This window comes from Oenanthe melanoleuca, chromosome 2 (genome assembly GCF_029582105.1).
Source record: "Oenanthe melanoleuca isolate GR-GAL-2019-014 chromosome 2, OMel1.0, whole genome shotgun sequence".
In the NCBI taxonomy this organism is placed as follows: Eukaryota; Metazoa; Chordata; class Aves; order Passeriformes; family Muscicapidae; genus Oenanthe; species Oenanthe melanoleuca.
The window spans coordinates 55,139,920-55,155,919 of record NC_079335.1 but is presented as its reverse complement, the minus strand read 5'-3'; the positions used below and the strand labels follow the sequence as shown (position 1 = coordinate 55,155,919).

General features: G+C 35.9%; 1 protein-coding gene across 1 annotated transcript in view; it reads right to left on the bottom strand.

Annotated features, from left to right (window-relative positions):
- Positions 1 to 16,000, bottom strand: part of DOK6 (docking protein 6) — a 238,747-nt gene that overhangs the window by 136,996 nt on the left and 85,751 nt on the right. The window contains exon 2 of the mRNA XM_056484076.1: positions 10,773 to 10,880. Coding sequence (XP_056340051.1) covers positions 10,773 to 10,880 — 108 coding nt within the window. The remainder of the gene's footprint in view (positions 1 to 10,772; positions 10,881 to 16,000) is intronic.

The window sequence follows — 16,000 nt, the reverse complement described above, 5'->3', positions numbered from 1 at the left end:
CACAAAAGTAGTATTATTTCGAAAAACTTTCCCCTCTGTTGATTTTTAAAAGCTGTCAATATGCCTCAGTTTATTTAAAAATAACTCCCATCCCAATCCATCAGTGACAAAATGGGCATTTTGGTGCTGTTCTTAAATATAAACATATATAGTATAGGCATTTCAGAAATTCTTGAGGAAGTATTAATAGCACCAGACTACATGTGAGATCTCTGGATGCTCATCAGAAAAATTCATCAACTAGATGAAAAACTACCAGGTACAGAGGGAAAATGAATGAATTTAGTTTAATCTAAATTCACCCCATGCTTGTGCATGTGTGTGTACACTCAGACTTCTCTGGGAGAAAAAGGTGAAAGAGAGAAAAATGCCATAGAGAGAAAGTGAGGTAAAATAAAATTGAAAGAGTGAAGTAATTTGCAAGAGAAGAAAAGGAATTATTCTAAACAGAAATACAACCCTTTTTTAAGAATTATTTTAAAATAGTTCTGATTTTTTAAAAACTTTTTGAAATGTTTTCATTTTATTTGTTTCTAAAATTAACTGAAGTTTGTTAGCTAATTTGAAAATTCTTTTAGCTTAATTGTCATTGGGGATAAATTAATTTTGAGTATCTATTATGACAATTACATACAGCTACATTTTCAACTCTAATGCATTTTTAATAACCTTCATCAGCCAGTGATTTGAATTTCAAATTTCCCTCTATGAAGAAGTAAAAATTAGATAGTTTTGTGCTAATTTTCATAATAAATTGCTCTTTATTTACATTGCAAAGCCTCCCTTACTCCAAGTAAACCAAAACCTTAAATGAAACTTAGTACTCATAAGACTTATTATATTTCATCTCCCTTTATTAAGAAAAAACAAATTACAGAGACAAACCTGTTGGCCCTTCCTCATACACCATAACCTGCTGTTTGTACCTGTCTTCTTCCTTTTATAGCAACTGCAGAAGGGTCCAAGTCTCTTCCCATTTCCACAGCAATATGGTAAACATTCCCCAGCAACACAGACACATAATTCAAAGCAGTTTCAAGGGAAAATGTTGTCATTAGGAAAAAAAAAAAATCCTCACGTAACATATTTTTTTTACTAGTGTTATAAACTGCAGTCTAGATAATTAGGTCTTTAACTTCCATCATGAACTTTTATTATTTATGTAGTATACCTACTTTTTACACTTGAATAGGGAAAATAGAGGCACAAAATATTGGAAAAAATACAAATGCAGAGCCAAGGGCTGAAGGCTAAGAAAAGAAGACCTCAATATTACTTTGACTGGTAGCTCCATAGGTGTAGTTTGCCATTTTCTGTTGTTTATGGCAGTGGGCCCCACTGGATCTGATTTATGGCCTTCCTAGCCTGTATCTTATGACAAATAAATACCTTTATGCTTATTGGCACCTATTCTACATGTATTATGATACACATTGTCATAAATATATGATTGCATTTGATTTTCCATAACTATTTTTCACCACAGCCAGAATAAATGATGAATGCCATTCAGCTAAGTAGAGGCTTTATAAATTTGTTTGACTGTCATAAATTCATAATGTTTTTCTGACTTAATGGTACAACCTGACTTCTCAAGGTTCTTCTGTAATGTTCATCACACAAGAATATTTCACACAGATGGTTTCACAAATATTAATTTTCTTTTACACCTTCCTCGCTTCTGAAACATGTGGATTATATTGGCAGGAAAGAAACAAGGAATTGCATTGCAACAAAAGAAAGTAAAAAAAATGTCCTTAAAACTTTCGTTTTGAATTTAAGATACCCAGATTTTGTTTTTCACTTGGATTAAAAAGCCAAGTTTGGTTAGTGCAAGTCTCCACAGCAAGCCCAGCTGTTTTATATATAGCTCAATTCTTCTTGATTCCCCCCCCAAGGACCAATAAGGACCTGCTTCAGAGACCTCAATTCCAGTCTCTCCCCTCCTAAGTGCCTCTCCCCCAGCTTCATCAGGGTCCCTGATACTGAAACCCTCTCTTCCAAACACATGCTCTTCTTATTTTGGAACTGGTCTCTCCTGGGCCATGTCTGAATATCTGCCAGCTGCTGGAACAAATGAGGTAGTGTTATTGGAGAGCAATTTACTAGGGTGTAAAAACCTGAGCAATCTCTCCTTGCTTTCTTTACTGTGCACCTGTCCTTCTGCACAGACTTTTTTTTACCAGGTATAGCCAAGCTGAAGTGACAGACTGTGTCCATGCTCTTTACTTGCTTGGTCACCTCCCATTCATTGTTGGGGTTGTTATCTCTGCACAAGTCTCCCTGGCTTTGTGCAGTCAATTAAAACAGATTTATTACCTTTAATAATATATATTTTCTTCAAAATTGCACCATCCTATTCTTCATTTCAGCATTTCTCATGGCAATTATTTGAGCAGCCAGCTTTCCATTGACCTTGGTGTTTCTCACAGCTATCCAAAGGATAAGGTGCTTCATAGAGTGCCAGAATATTTATTCCTTTATTTTTCTCCCATGCTCTAACATGTGGTCTATTTCTTCTCTTAAGTTTTAACTCACCAATTTTCCTTTCCATGTGACCAAGTGCCAGGGGATGTACATATAGAGAATAGTTCCATGATCTCACCTCGTCCCTGTACTGGTCTATAAAAATGTTCAGTTCTTACAATGAATACCAGTCTTTAGCCCTGAATGAACTGGGGAAACATATTCCATTACTCAAGAGAGAAAATCTTCTGAATTTCCATCATATTCAAAGCTTTACAGATGACTTGAAACATTTTAGCTGTCAAAGTCAGAAGTGCTTCCAAAAACATGCACAAAATACAGGTTTGAAAGGCTTTGAACTTTGATAAAACATGGCTAGATTTTCATGGCAAAAGCAGAATATACATAATTGACACATGGACCATCATATCCTCTACTGTAAAGCAGTAACACTAGAGCAGTTCAACAAAAAATTCTCCTGAGACTGTTTTAAGAGACACTAGGAAGATTAAGGATATTTTCTCCACCACTGAAATATACTCAGGAGAGGGCAAGACCAGTTTGACACAATACATGCAGCACAGAGATATACCAAGAGCTATAGTAGCAACGACAGTGACATAAACTTCACAGCTCACAGAAAAGTGTGTGTTGGATGGAAACCCTTGGGATCATCTGGTCCACCTTGAAAGCAGGCTCCTCAATTAGGTCACAAAGAGCCTTGCCATGCTAGGTCTTCAAGATTTCCAGGGAGAAACACTGACCTCTCTGCTTAGCCTGCTCTCACGTTTAGTTGTCCTTAACATCAATTGGTTATGCTCTTTTTATTCCTTATATCAAGCTAATTTCCCCTGAAGCACCTCTGCCCATTGCCTCTTGTCCCTCTCCTGAGGATCCCTGAGAACAACTCAGCCACCTTATCAAAATTGGAAGGCTGTGATTAGCTGCCCCATGACTTCCTTCCTCACTAATGCAAATCGAGTTCCTTCAGTCTTGCCACAGGTTCTCCAGCCTCCAGCTTCCTCACTGACACTCTCTGGAGTTTTTCCCAGTCTTGAATAGAGCAGTGAGGGGAGCAGAACTAGACACAATATCATAGGGTTGGCTCAGTGTGGAGAAGCGTTCCAGGCTGAATGCTCACGCTGCTGCCCATACTCCACATGAGGTTTTCCAGGACATGTTTGCCTTCATTGCTGGGCTTAGCTCAGCTCCCTCCCCAGAGGGATCCTCGGGGTCTTTACAGCAGAGCTGCACTCCAGACAATTTGTTCCCAGCCTCTTCTACTGCTTTGGAATCAGGCTGCAGGTGTGGGACTTCTTGTTTTGCCTTCTAGAGGTCACGGAGCCTCCAGAGCTGGAGATACTCAAAACACAACTGGGCATGGCCATGAGCAGTGTGATCTGACTGATGCTGCTTTGAGCAGGGGATTGAACTAGATGGGCTCCAGAGGTCCTGAATTGTTCTGTGGTTCAATGACATTTTGGAACTTTTGCATTATATTTCTTTTTCTCCTCCTGCTGAAATGTTTAAACATTGCTCCCCTATCCAGCATTATTTTTCCCAATAAAAAGATTTTGTCTTCCAGCTTCTTTTAATACCTAATATAATGGGAATATATTGTTCTATTTAAACAGTTGATATGTAAGAGCAGAGTGTCCCTTATGCTGCCAAACTGTACACACACACTCAACTGCTACTACAAATTTACAGTACTAAAGTGTACATGGATATTCATGAATCACCACTAACAGGTCTGGGTGTTGCTTTGTGTCACAAGCAAAGATTATCTTTAGTTTTTCCTACTGTTATTTCCCTCCTTGGTACTTAGATTCAACCACTGATGCACTTTTGAGGAATCCAACATTATACACTGACACTGCTTCATTATTTAACCCATGAATTTACACTTCAAATTAATACATTGTGACTTAAAGGTTTAGATGGATGAATAGCTACAGGAAGGGACTCATAGGATCACTTATGCACTTTAGGTCCATATTTCTATATTTCATATTTCTCAGCATGCTCAACTTGTGAATTTCTTCATTACATTGTTAAGGAAAGAAGACGTTATTGCCTTGATACAATCTTTCTCAAAAAAGATTTTGTTTCATTAGTCTGTATGCTGCCCTTTGATGTGCTCAGACTCTATTAACAGCTTTATTACCAGCACAGCTCCAATTATTCCTGCAATTTGCCTTCTGGTACATGGAATGCATGCTTTGAACAACCATGTTGTTCAAATACTCCTATATTTTATATCTGATAATTACTGCAAATCTTTTTGTTTGGTGACAGAACTGTAGCTATTTTGCTAACAGTTATTCATTTAAATAGGGTTCATTTTAATTTCATTGGCTGAGTAATAGCAGCCTATGGAACCAATGTCCTTCACAACCTTCCCATACCAGCCACATGATTTTGCTACAAGATATTACTTGAAAATGCTGTAAACAAATATTTGAAGATAATTACATGTCAAAATGGGGAAAAATAAGGATATAGTTTTCAGGAATATTTAGTCATCTCTGCTCTGGAACACTTGGTAAAATAGGGATGTAAAAACCACACAAAGTACATTTGGGCACCTCTTCCAATCACAGAGTGCAAATAATTACAAAAATATGTTAAATTCCTAATTATTTGCAGATAAAAACTCAAAATATATTATTCAAAACTAACATAGTCACACACACACATACAGACATTGGGTTCATTAGAAAATAATACATTGAGATCACTATTTTGAATTTTTTTGAAAGAAGTTCTGGGGAAAAAAATTACCAGAGAAGAAGGAAAGGAAAAAGTGTTCTAAATCCAGGATGGTTTTCAAAGCAAACAAAATCTGTGAATGTGACCAGATCTTCATAAGGTATTCCTATTTAGCTTTCATCAAATATGAAATATGAATTTTTGAGTGAATTTAACCAGATGAGAAAATAAAGACTTATTGATGAACCATAGATCAACTAACAAATAGTAGAAGCAGAATGGTCAACAGAGCAAAAACAGGAAGGTTTTAATTTGAGATTTTGAAAAACAGACAGCATAACAATTATACCAAGAAAAAAAAAAAAAACTGCAGAAGGGAAATTCAAATAATATTTAAATTTAGAGGCAAATTGAGTGTTTTAATGTCTCATCACAAAAAGCACAAGAATTAGGCCTAAAATATTTATTTTGGTGGCTGTCCACCCTTCTAAGAACACCTTTGCAGCTGAGAAACAATGAAATATCATGGGAAATAATAGTAACATGCCAGATTACAGAAGTCTATAAGGAAACTTGCACAATTTCTGCTTTGTAGTGAACATGAGAAACATAAGAATCTGAAATACCCTCCAATAAAGCAGAATGCTAGGACTAAACTAGAATAAGCAGTAGGATACTTCACATTTCTTTAGCAATAAGAATCTTTATTTAGGCAACTTGGAAACGGCTAGAGAACATGAAGGAAAACAACAAACCAGAACTACCCAAAGGCAACTAAGTGGAAACAATAAGAGAGAACTTATTATGATTATGATTATGATAATGCTACCATATATAAGTATTTTTATTTTTCATGTCAGGGCTGTAATTACATTTGAGAATTTTGGGAGCTAGCACATATACAACTGTGGCAAAATCCAGTGGTTTTCAAAGTTACCAGGAATTCACTTATCCTGAATAAGCACCTCATGGTTTAAGGCCATCTCAATTAGAGTCTGGGAGTTGTGCTGTGGAAAAATAAATATCTTATTGTTTCTGCACAAAGAGAACCTGTCCCCTTCTCCCTCTAACCAAACAGGACTATCTGGGTGTGCACTTGTGCACACACATGCACAGGAGACCCTGACAAGAAGTGCTCAGGAAGCTGCTGCAGCTGATACAAGAACTTGCCATAAGTCACTGGGATTCCATTCCACAAATTTCTTCAGGACAAGCAAGCCATGAAATAAAATTCTAAGGTATCTACCATTGTGTGGCCCTGGTCACAAATTTAATCCAGTAAACTACAGTTAGAAGGCTACTGCTGTTCTTTTTCTTGATTATTATCTATTTTTGTGGACACATATTATATAATGTGCTTAACACCATCTGTCCCATATACATTTTTCACTATCAGAAGTCATTGCTAAAATGTTTTGCAATTTATTTCCTTTTTCATTTGCAGATTTATATAAAGCACATCATAATCAAACATAATGACAGGAAAAACAACATAAATCTAAAAATTTTATCCTACTTTAATCTTGCTAACATAAAACTCAAAACCTTAGAGATAGCTGCTGTTTACACAATCTTAACAGAAAAATCTCTGATATTGGTGGGATTAAATCAGTAAGTCTTGATCTCTATGCCAGATGTCAGCTATTTATTTGAAGGGTAAGCACACTAGCACCAACAGACTCAAGCTTGTCTTGCTCCAAGGTCTTGTCAGGGACAGACCAACTCCCAGCACCTTCACTTCATGTGAAGGCTATTTAGCTTATAAGTGAAGAAGAATGGAGCTGGACAATTTACAAGGAATGGAAGAATCCTTATTTGTTGATTCCCATGTTGGTATTTATGTTCTAGCATTAGTATTTCAGCTATGTCACCCTTAAGTGGCATTTGGGCTCTGGAGTAGCTGCTCTCTGTGTAGCTGGCCCTGAAGTACCTATGGTTGAGTTTATAACACAAAGATCTGTCCACAGAACCCTCACCAGAGCACAGCACTTTTCTCTACAGTAAACCCCAACAAGAAAGTGTTTATTTCTACTCTCCTTGCACATTTGCTTCATGCTCTGGGGTCTTTGGCAAGGCTTTTGATCCTGATGGGACAGAATCTATTCTGGTTAGTTGCTCTTCAAGCTCTACTTTGCTCTTTCTAATTCTGCCTTAACAATTAATAGGCCAACAGTGTAATGCTTTTTCTAGGTCATTTGGATACAGTCTAGGTTTGGACATTTGATCTCTATTTCTAGTAATCTTCATGTTGTCATTTAACCATGTTGACATTCTGTGATGCTCCTGAAAGCCTCTCCTAATGGGTTACAGGCACTGGTACTGCCTCATCAGTACATCTCCAAAGCATGAAAAATTCACTTTTTTATATATTTTATATATTCTATAACTGAAATAAGAAATCTTTTTAATTTTTACTCTCTTTTAAGTTGGAAAAGCTGTGATGTCTGTTTTTGGTCTATTCTGACAGTGCAGGGGTGTCAACCAAGAACATACCCACCCCTGGCATGGGTGCAGAGCTATTGCTATTTTATTCTCTCTTTGGAGGGAGCAATGAGAGTCAACACAGCTGTACTGCACAACCTCCCTGATGAATGTTCAAGGGAAAACAGAACAGCTAAGCCATAAACTTACCTGAGCAAGAGTGCAATGTCTAAATTTACAGTAATGAGAAGTTTTAATTTGATACCAGAAACTGCAAGGAACAGATGAGGTCACATTTTGGCTAATGAATGTAATATGCACTATTGCTGTCAGGAGGCACTTGTCTAGGACTAATGCCATTACTGTTATTTATAGTAAGAAAATTACTAGTAAAAAAAACTCAACACCAAAGCAATGCACAAAAGCAATTTACAGAATTATGGAATAACAAATAAACACCTACATAGTCTGGATACTGGAGGGAAGGGAATCAATTTTCTAAAGAGAACAGTTTTTTTACTCATTAATGACTATTTATTTAGCATATGTAAATGTCTCTATTTTTAATTATCTTAGCTTTGTGTTACCAGTTCTGGGTTTTTTCCTTTGTTTAGCCTCTTCTATAAGTCTTATTGCCCAGTACACAAGTTTATTACATAAATATGGGAAATATAGTCATCTTTGTAAACTCCTTTAAAGAGGAATTTCATCTGAGCCTCATTTCAAGCTCAAACATGGAAAAGTGGATAGCTTGATGATTTACTTATGTCAGGATACTGTTTGTGATCCTGAATATTTATTTGAGCACAGATAAATCAAAGGTATTAATTTTGGGTATATTTCCAGTTGATATGTATAATATTCTTCCATATCTCTGCATAACAAAGCTCAAACAATTGCACAACACCATCTAATTCTGTGCTACTCCTAGGCCTTCTCCCAAGGTAACTGATCTGAAAGTCTGAAGGATATAAATTGCCAGAAAAACACAGTGCATTCTGAGTAGTCCTCTACACCAACCTCTTCTAATACTTGTAAAGAAAGTTGTATAGCAAAAAGGATCTCAGGGTGAAGATACAGAGAGAGTCTTATATAAATATTAGCAAGTAAACAGAGCCTTTAGTACCTTTATGCATGTTGCCCTTTCATAAGGAGTCAGGCTTGCAACTTATATTTTAATTTTTTGTTTTTAAAAGCACGAAATCTCAGTTCTTTAATATATAATACTTTTTTTCATTGATTCTCACTGTTCAGAGTTAATCTTCAACTTCTTGTACCATATGCCCTCTTTGTATTCTGTGAGTGAGAAAGGAAATGGAGAATTTCTAAAGAGCTAAGAGTTTGCACTGACTAGAGATAAATATTCATTTTGAACAACTTTTTTTGAAATATAAGAAATCAATAAAGAGCTCTAGGAAGGAAGGAAGGAAGGAAGGAAGGAGAGAAAGAAAGAAAGAAAGAAAGAAAGAAAGAAAGAAAGAAAGAAAGAAAGAAAGAAAGAAAGAAAGAAAGAAAGAAAGAAAATCAGAGTATTTTCATACACCAGCAATCAAATAACTGCATTTGATCCTATAACAACCTGCACTGTTCCCTCAATAGCCATGCTTGATGATTATTCATAACTCATGCACATCTACTTCACCACTATTTTATTTATCAGAATGGAGGCAATTGAGGAGAATAATAACTCTGAAATAATAAAATATCCTTGGGAAAAAATCAAGCCAGAGAATAAGATTCTGGGTTTCTATTTTGTATTAATATACCTTCAGAAATTATTTCATGGCTTTATTTGAAAAATAGATATAATCCAAGTGAACAGATACAATTTTTTTTCAGCCAGAAACACATTATCCTTTTAAATAGAAAAGAGTATCCATTTCTTTTACTTTCCTTCCTATCCTATTGGGCATAAGAGGGGAAAAAACAGATGATGAAGAGTAACACCCATCCTTTCCATTTGCAAATAAGGACTCTTCCATCAATACTATAACATGCAGCTGCATTGGTATCTATGTTACTTTCTTAGTTTCCCAAAAAATCCCTGCATTTCATATTATTTTTCTACAATTATGGCAGTTTACAAGTGACATGTGAAGTCTTTTAGAGTCCTTTAACACATTAAGTATGCTACAGGCATAACAGGCTCAAAAAACAATTAAAACAAAACAACACAAAAACTTCCCCAAAGCTCTTCCCTTGCAAAAGGACTGTGGCCACATCAGAAGCCCACATTGGAGCAGGCTCCTGGCCTGTGGATCCATGGAGAGAGGAGCTGGCAGGACTTGTGTCCCCACAGGGGAACCCATGCTAGGGCAGTCTGGCTACTGGAACTGTTTGGAACCTGAAGGCCAATTTGTAGTTTTATGGTGAAAACACCTCACCTGCTTTCAAGAGACCAATGCTTACCTTCACACTTTTCCACTGCTTGCTGTGTGGCCCTTGGTTAAGTCACCTTTGTGTTTCAACTTGACAGGTGTAATGGAATATGTAATATTGATATGTCATAAAGCTGACTTGATAGAAGACAGTAGTACAAGCACAGATCCCTGACTGTTTTAGGATTAGGAACATGAAGTCTAGTGACAGACTTGGGGGGGGGGGCTGATAACAGTAACTTATGAGACAGAAAGAAGAAGAAATGCTCAAATACCTTGTTTCCCATCACTGAAGTGTGAGTGATAGAGGAAGCAGAGAGAATCTCATTCAATAAATCCTGATTTTTATTGCTAAAACTACTTTTTGTTGACAGGGCTTGTGAATCTTGAGTTCTGGGAAAAAACCTTACACATTTGAAGAATGTCACCATTACAACTGGAGCATTTAGCATTTTCAGAATTTGTTTAATACTTAGCTAACAACTACTGATTAAAAATTTGAACAGACAGCCAATTTCACACATTTCCAAACTACGAGTGTTTAATTAAAAAAAACACCATTCTGTTGCTTCACATATATTGAGGGTCTTGTGCTCATCTGGGTAAAAAAAGTGTGAAATCTCTCCTGCATCACTGAGACTTATGGATGTTTTACTCTGCTTTCACTGCCAGGATTAGGTTTTTAACAAGCCTTTCACTGTATGATTTGCAAATCAGACATAGCAAGAACACGCTCTTCCCAAGGAAAAGTGGTAAACAGGCAATGCTTCAGTTAATGAGGAAGGCATGACTTACCTTGTGAAAGTTCCTGAAATATGCTGCCTTCTCATCTGGAAATTTTTCTAGCCTCCTGGGTCCTTTACTGGAAGCCTTCTTGAAAACCAACCAACAACGCCTAAAAATCTGTGAACATAATCAATGGATTCTATTAGTTTTTCTTTAAAGGTGGACAGTATTATAGATGTATTCAGTTACAGAATTGGCTTAGGAAGAAATTTTAAAATGACAGTATTTTACTTTAAGAGTCTGGAAAATACTGGGAGCATCAATTATTTCTATAAAAGTATACCAGTTTGTCAATTTATACATATTGATTTCCAATCCTTTGTAAACTTTTTTGCTTCAATTTCTGCCATTACTATCAAAATTTGCAATACCTGAGATACAAGTAAATTAATGAACTTTGAATATGAAGCATTGTAAGACTGTCATTAGAGAAAACTCTTTCAGAAATCACTCCACACATTTCTAGCTTTCACATTTTTCTGTCCTCTTTTTCTATGACAGGATTAATACCATTGAGAAACATTCATTGCAGCTTTTAACAGAGCACTGTAATCACCTTTAGCATCATTGTGTACATAGAAGAGAAAACAAGGCAGAAGTAAGAACTAATGTGACTATTTCTGGGCAACAATATCTAGTTCTCTCAGTTCAACGGCAAACATTCTAAGAAAAACTATTCAGATTAGTAAACTTTGGGAGCACATAGTAAAAACTAAAATCCTCCCAAACTTTTTTTAACGAGAAAAACACTAGACTTTGCTTTAAAAGCATCTTTAAACCAGAGGACTTTATTACACCACCTATCAAGCATTCTGATCATATTGTCGCAACCAGAATTTTAAAAAAAATATTTAAACTAACAAATAATCAAACACTTGCAGTTCAAAGAGAAGCTGATTAATGAAAATCCTCTAGACTATATTATGCAAGTAAGAGATTAGATATCAATCTAGTTTTATAATCTATGACAGCAGTTTATTTCATTCTTCTCTCCAGTACTTGGACAGCTCTATAAACAATAATGGATATAATTTGATGTTATTAATTCAAGACCACATTGAAGAAAGTCCAAAACTCAACACTACTTAATGATTCCACTGGCTATACAATAAGAGCCTTAATTCAGTACAAATTCTACAAAATTTAATGACACAGCACAAGAAATACAGTACTATTAATTTTGGATCAACCATACCTCCCACTACAAAAAAACTAAATAATAAAAACCCCAAGGAAATCAGAGCAGGCAGAGTTTTCCCCTCAATCTGCTGTCTAAACTGAGAACAAGAAGAAAATATAATGTAATTAAAATAATTAAGCTTAATTAACGACATTATGATATAATACTACTGACACTATCCTGTTGCCACTAAGATGAATGTTATCAGTCAAAATAAGTGTTTTCTTTTAAAGCTCTACCATTGGGCTACATCAGTATGTTTAATAATGAAGATTTTTAGAAGAAAACATGGTATGTAATTAAATCCTCTGCAAGTATACTTCTTACAAAGCATACAACTTATAGGCTTTTTCTACTAAGGCTGTAAAGTGGCAACTGTACAACCATACTTTCTATCTCAGAAATTACTTCACCTATCCTGAGGGAAAGCAAAGACAATATCATATTTCCTGAAAAAAAATGACATTACACTTTGGGACATCATAAACCATCTTTATTAGATCTTTCTTCAAATCTCGTCTTGGCAGTGTTGCAACTTGACTTTACCAAAACTAGAGCACTGCTCTCACAGATATTTCTTGATTAAACATATTAACTCTACACAGTTTCGTAGCATGAAAAGCTCCACAAAGAATATTCACACTATTTTGACCTTAATAAAAAACAGCAGCACCAACTGTCCAAAAGAAACATATTTATTCATTTAATAAAAGTGTCACTTTTAATAATACTTCTGACTCTTCTGGGATCTTGGGTGGCTTTTATAGTCTTTGTGTAGTTTCAGTTCATTTCTCTTCCTCTGAGGAAAGTATTTTCCTAGGAAGTTCTTTATTAAGGTAAAAACCACTATCCTAATTTCAAATGTTTTCTCAATTTCCTTGTTTTTATTATGTACCTTTAATGTCTTACAGTTCTCTTTAGAAAAGCCAGACCAACCCAAGTCATCATCTATCGTGGTGGGTTTTAGCATAGCCAGGGGATCTGCATTTTACAGATGACCTGAATTTTTGACAGCTGGTGACAATGAAACCAATAATTTGTGCTGATTAACAGAACTTCTTCAAAGATTGGTGGAGGGTTTCTTTTGTCTTGTTTTGTTATTTTTAAATTTGTTTGTGGCTTTTAAAATATATTTTTAAATGTGCATATATGTATATATGGGAGAGTCATATTTTGTTGCAATGAGAAGTATCAGTTAGATCCAGTACATCAGAAATATTCCCCAAAAAAGGCAAACTAGACATTATAGTCATGGAGTCAGATCTGCCCCTGTGAAGATGAGAACATTTCCTAGATTAAAGGTCATCTAATGAATACTCCAAAGCACTTCCTTTAGTGACAAAGGAGCAGGTTCAGACAAATAATGGCTTCAGTATTTTCTTCACTGGGTGTCAATTTGGAACAGTGTGAAAGTGAGTTTGAGGTTTTGCAGGTAAGCTGATGAAATTCTAGAGGAAGGGTTTGACCTCCTTATTGCTGGGAATTGCCATCAAATAGCAGGGCTCAATGCTAGTTATCTCCATGGATGCTCCTCATCAAGCCTTCTCACACATTTCAGAACCTAGATCAATCAAAGGCTTGCAGGAATGAACAGCTTTTGCTTTTAAAGAGCACTGAATAGCAAGAGGAGAGAAACATAAGTTCATCCTTTAGACTGTAACTGCTTCAATTTATTGGCATCTGTTGTTTCCAGACTTTTAAGAAGAGATCTGAAGAATGAAATGGCCCAAAGAGGACTTCAGATATTCTGTGTACATATGCCAAGATACATCCTTGCATTTGGATTTTATTTTTTGCAACCTAATTTTAAATCTGGTATAAACACATGCAGTTCCATTGCATTTCAGCAGCATTTTACCTTATTAGGCCAACAGACACTTTGTATCTTAGTGTTTGAAAAAGCATTAGCATATGAATTTACCTATAAATATGAATAAATAGGTGCAGATGTGAGCACACAGCAAACAAACATTTGCCTTTCATAAGGCACCTCATTGTTATACAGAAGCCTACTCAATTATTCACGAACTGTGAGATACTCTTTTATCCCTGGCCTACTTTAGGATGCCATTGGCTGTAATCAAAACTTCTGAAAGACTTCTAAAGTCCTCAGATAATTGGGGAAGCCAGTGTGAGAGAAATCAGCATCAGTCCTTTCAGAACTGAGTGAATTAGAACACTCACTGTGCTGTCTCCATAATATTTAGTATTTCCTGTGAGACTGTTTTCCACATGTGCTTAGTTGAAGAAATGCCAAATATTTGATCATTTAATCAGGATTACATCCTTGGGTGAGCACTCGCTGTTCAACAAATACGATTTTAAAATTTTGTATCAAGGGCAAACAGCACAAAGTCTACCCCATGCCACTGCATTTTTTACTGGAGAAATTCAGGAAGATGGCATTAAGTACATGCTGGGTTAAAGTTTTCTTTTATTACTGTATCAATTAGAAAGACAAAAACTTGTTCATTACAACCTTGAGAAGGGTTCTATTGAAATTACCTGCAGAGCCTTAGGCATAGCAGAACATCTTCAAACAACAGCCCTCCTATCTCAGTTTTACAAGATGGGCAAAGCACACAAAAAAAAAATATTCCTCCAGATTCCATTACCCAGGATGTTGTGCAATTATGTACCAGTAAGCCACGGCAATAACTCAGCACACTTGTGGTCTGGTGAGAACTGATTAGGTTGCCCCTTGCATATGGGAATGATTTTGATCACAATGTAGGAGCTTGTGGGGGGGAGAAGCCTCTTTCCTCCAGACGGACCCTGAGCAGACTCATACTGCTACTGACAGGGTTCCTGCAATAATATATCCTCATCACCCCCCAAAAATTATTTCTGAAATCTTTCCAGTCAGAAATTTGACTTCTAATGCTGCTACATTTCTATTAATTTTCAGAGATCCTTTCTTTTATATTTTACTTAAAAACACTGCAAAAGATCAATTAATTACGAAATCTCCACATAGTCTTATTTTGTTACTTTTTTCTTCTTCTTAATATAGTACATTCTCAGCTCACATTTCCAGCATGATCATATTTTTAAATATTCTTGACTAATATATGCAAAAATTTGGCCTCTGAATGGGTCAATACTTTTCATGCTCACAACATACAATTCTGTTTTATTGTTGTCATGGCTGTTCATAACAAATCCATTAAAACACATATTGCAGGAAATCCATCAGTTAGATTTTTTTTTCAGAAAGAAGAAAATATTTTCCCCCTTTTCTAAAATAATTTACAGTGGAAATCTTATGCATGATTTTCCACTTTCCAGAGATATTTAAGGCCTTTTCCTAGTCATTTACAATAAATGCTTTTGAAATTCACATTTCTTTTTATCCACAGCTGTAGCAAATAAAGCTTTCTCAGTCATCGCTAATATTTAGAGATCTTTATTGACAAGTTTCTACACATAACTCCAGAAATTTCACACTCAAACAACCCAAAAGAAATCAGAAACAAAAAATTAAATCCCCCATGCTTTTTTCAAAATAAAGTTACAACACTATAAGCTTTTTTCCCAAACCACTTTAGATGCTCTGAAATCTCCCTGCACCTATCCAAAAGACAGTACAAATGGCAGCTTTCTCGGGTATATTGGAAAACCATCTAATTTTCTGCCACTAGCTGTAGAAACATTTGTCTCTTGAGAGAAATAGCAATGAGTCAGCTCCTAATTACTAACAGAAACCATCACTGACCAGGACAGGCACTGAAGCATCACTCATGGAGCTTTTTGCTAGCATAACCCATCAAATTTTCTCCCAGGAAGACAACGACATAATAATATTCAGTTCTGCATTTACATCTCATTATCTGCAGGAAAGGCTAGTTGGTTTCTCATCCCTGACATGCCATGTGCATTGCTCTCCTGTTTGACAAGACATCTGCAGTATATGCATTAAAAACATTAAAATATGAATGTGTTCCAGTTTACCTCACTAGCTATCTCCATTAAAAATGGATATTTCTATGGGGTATGTGAGAGGCATGCAGTTTGTTGTGAGATTAAAAATTGTGGCTGCAACTTAAAAATATAGTGT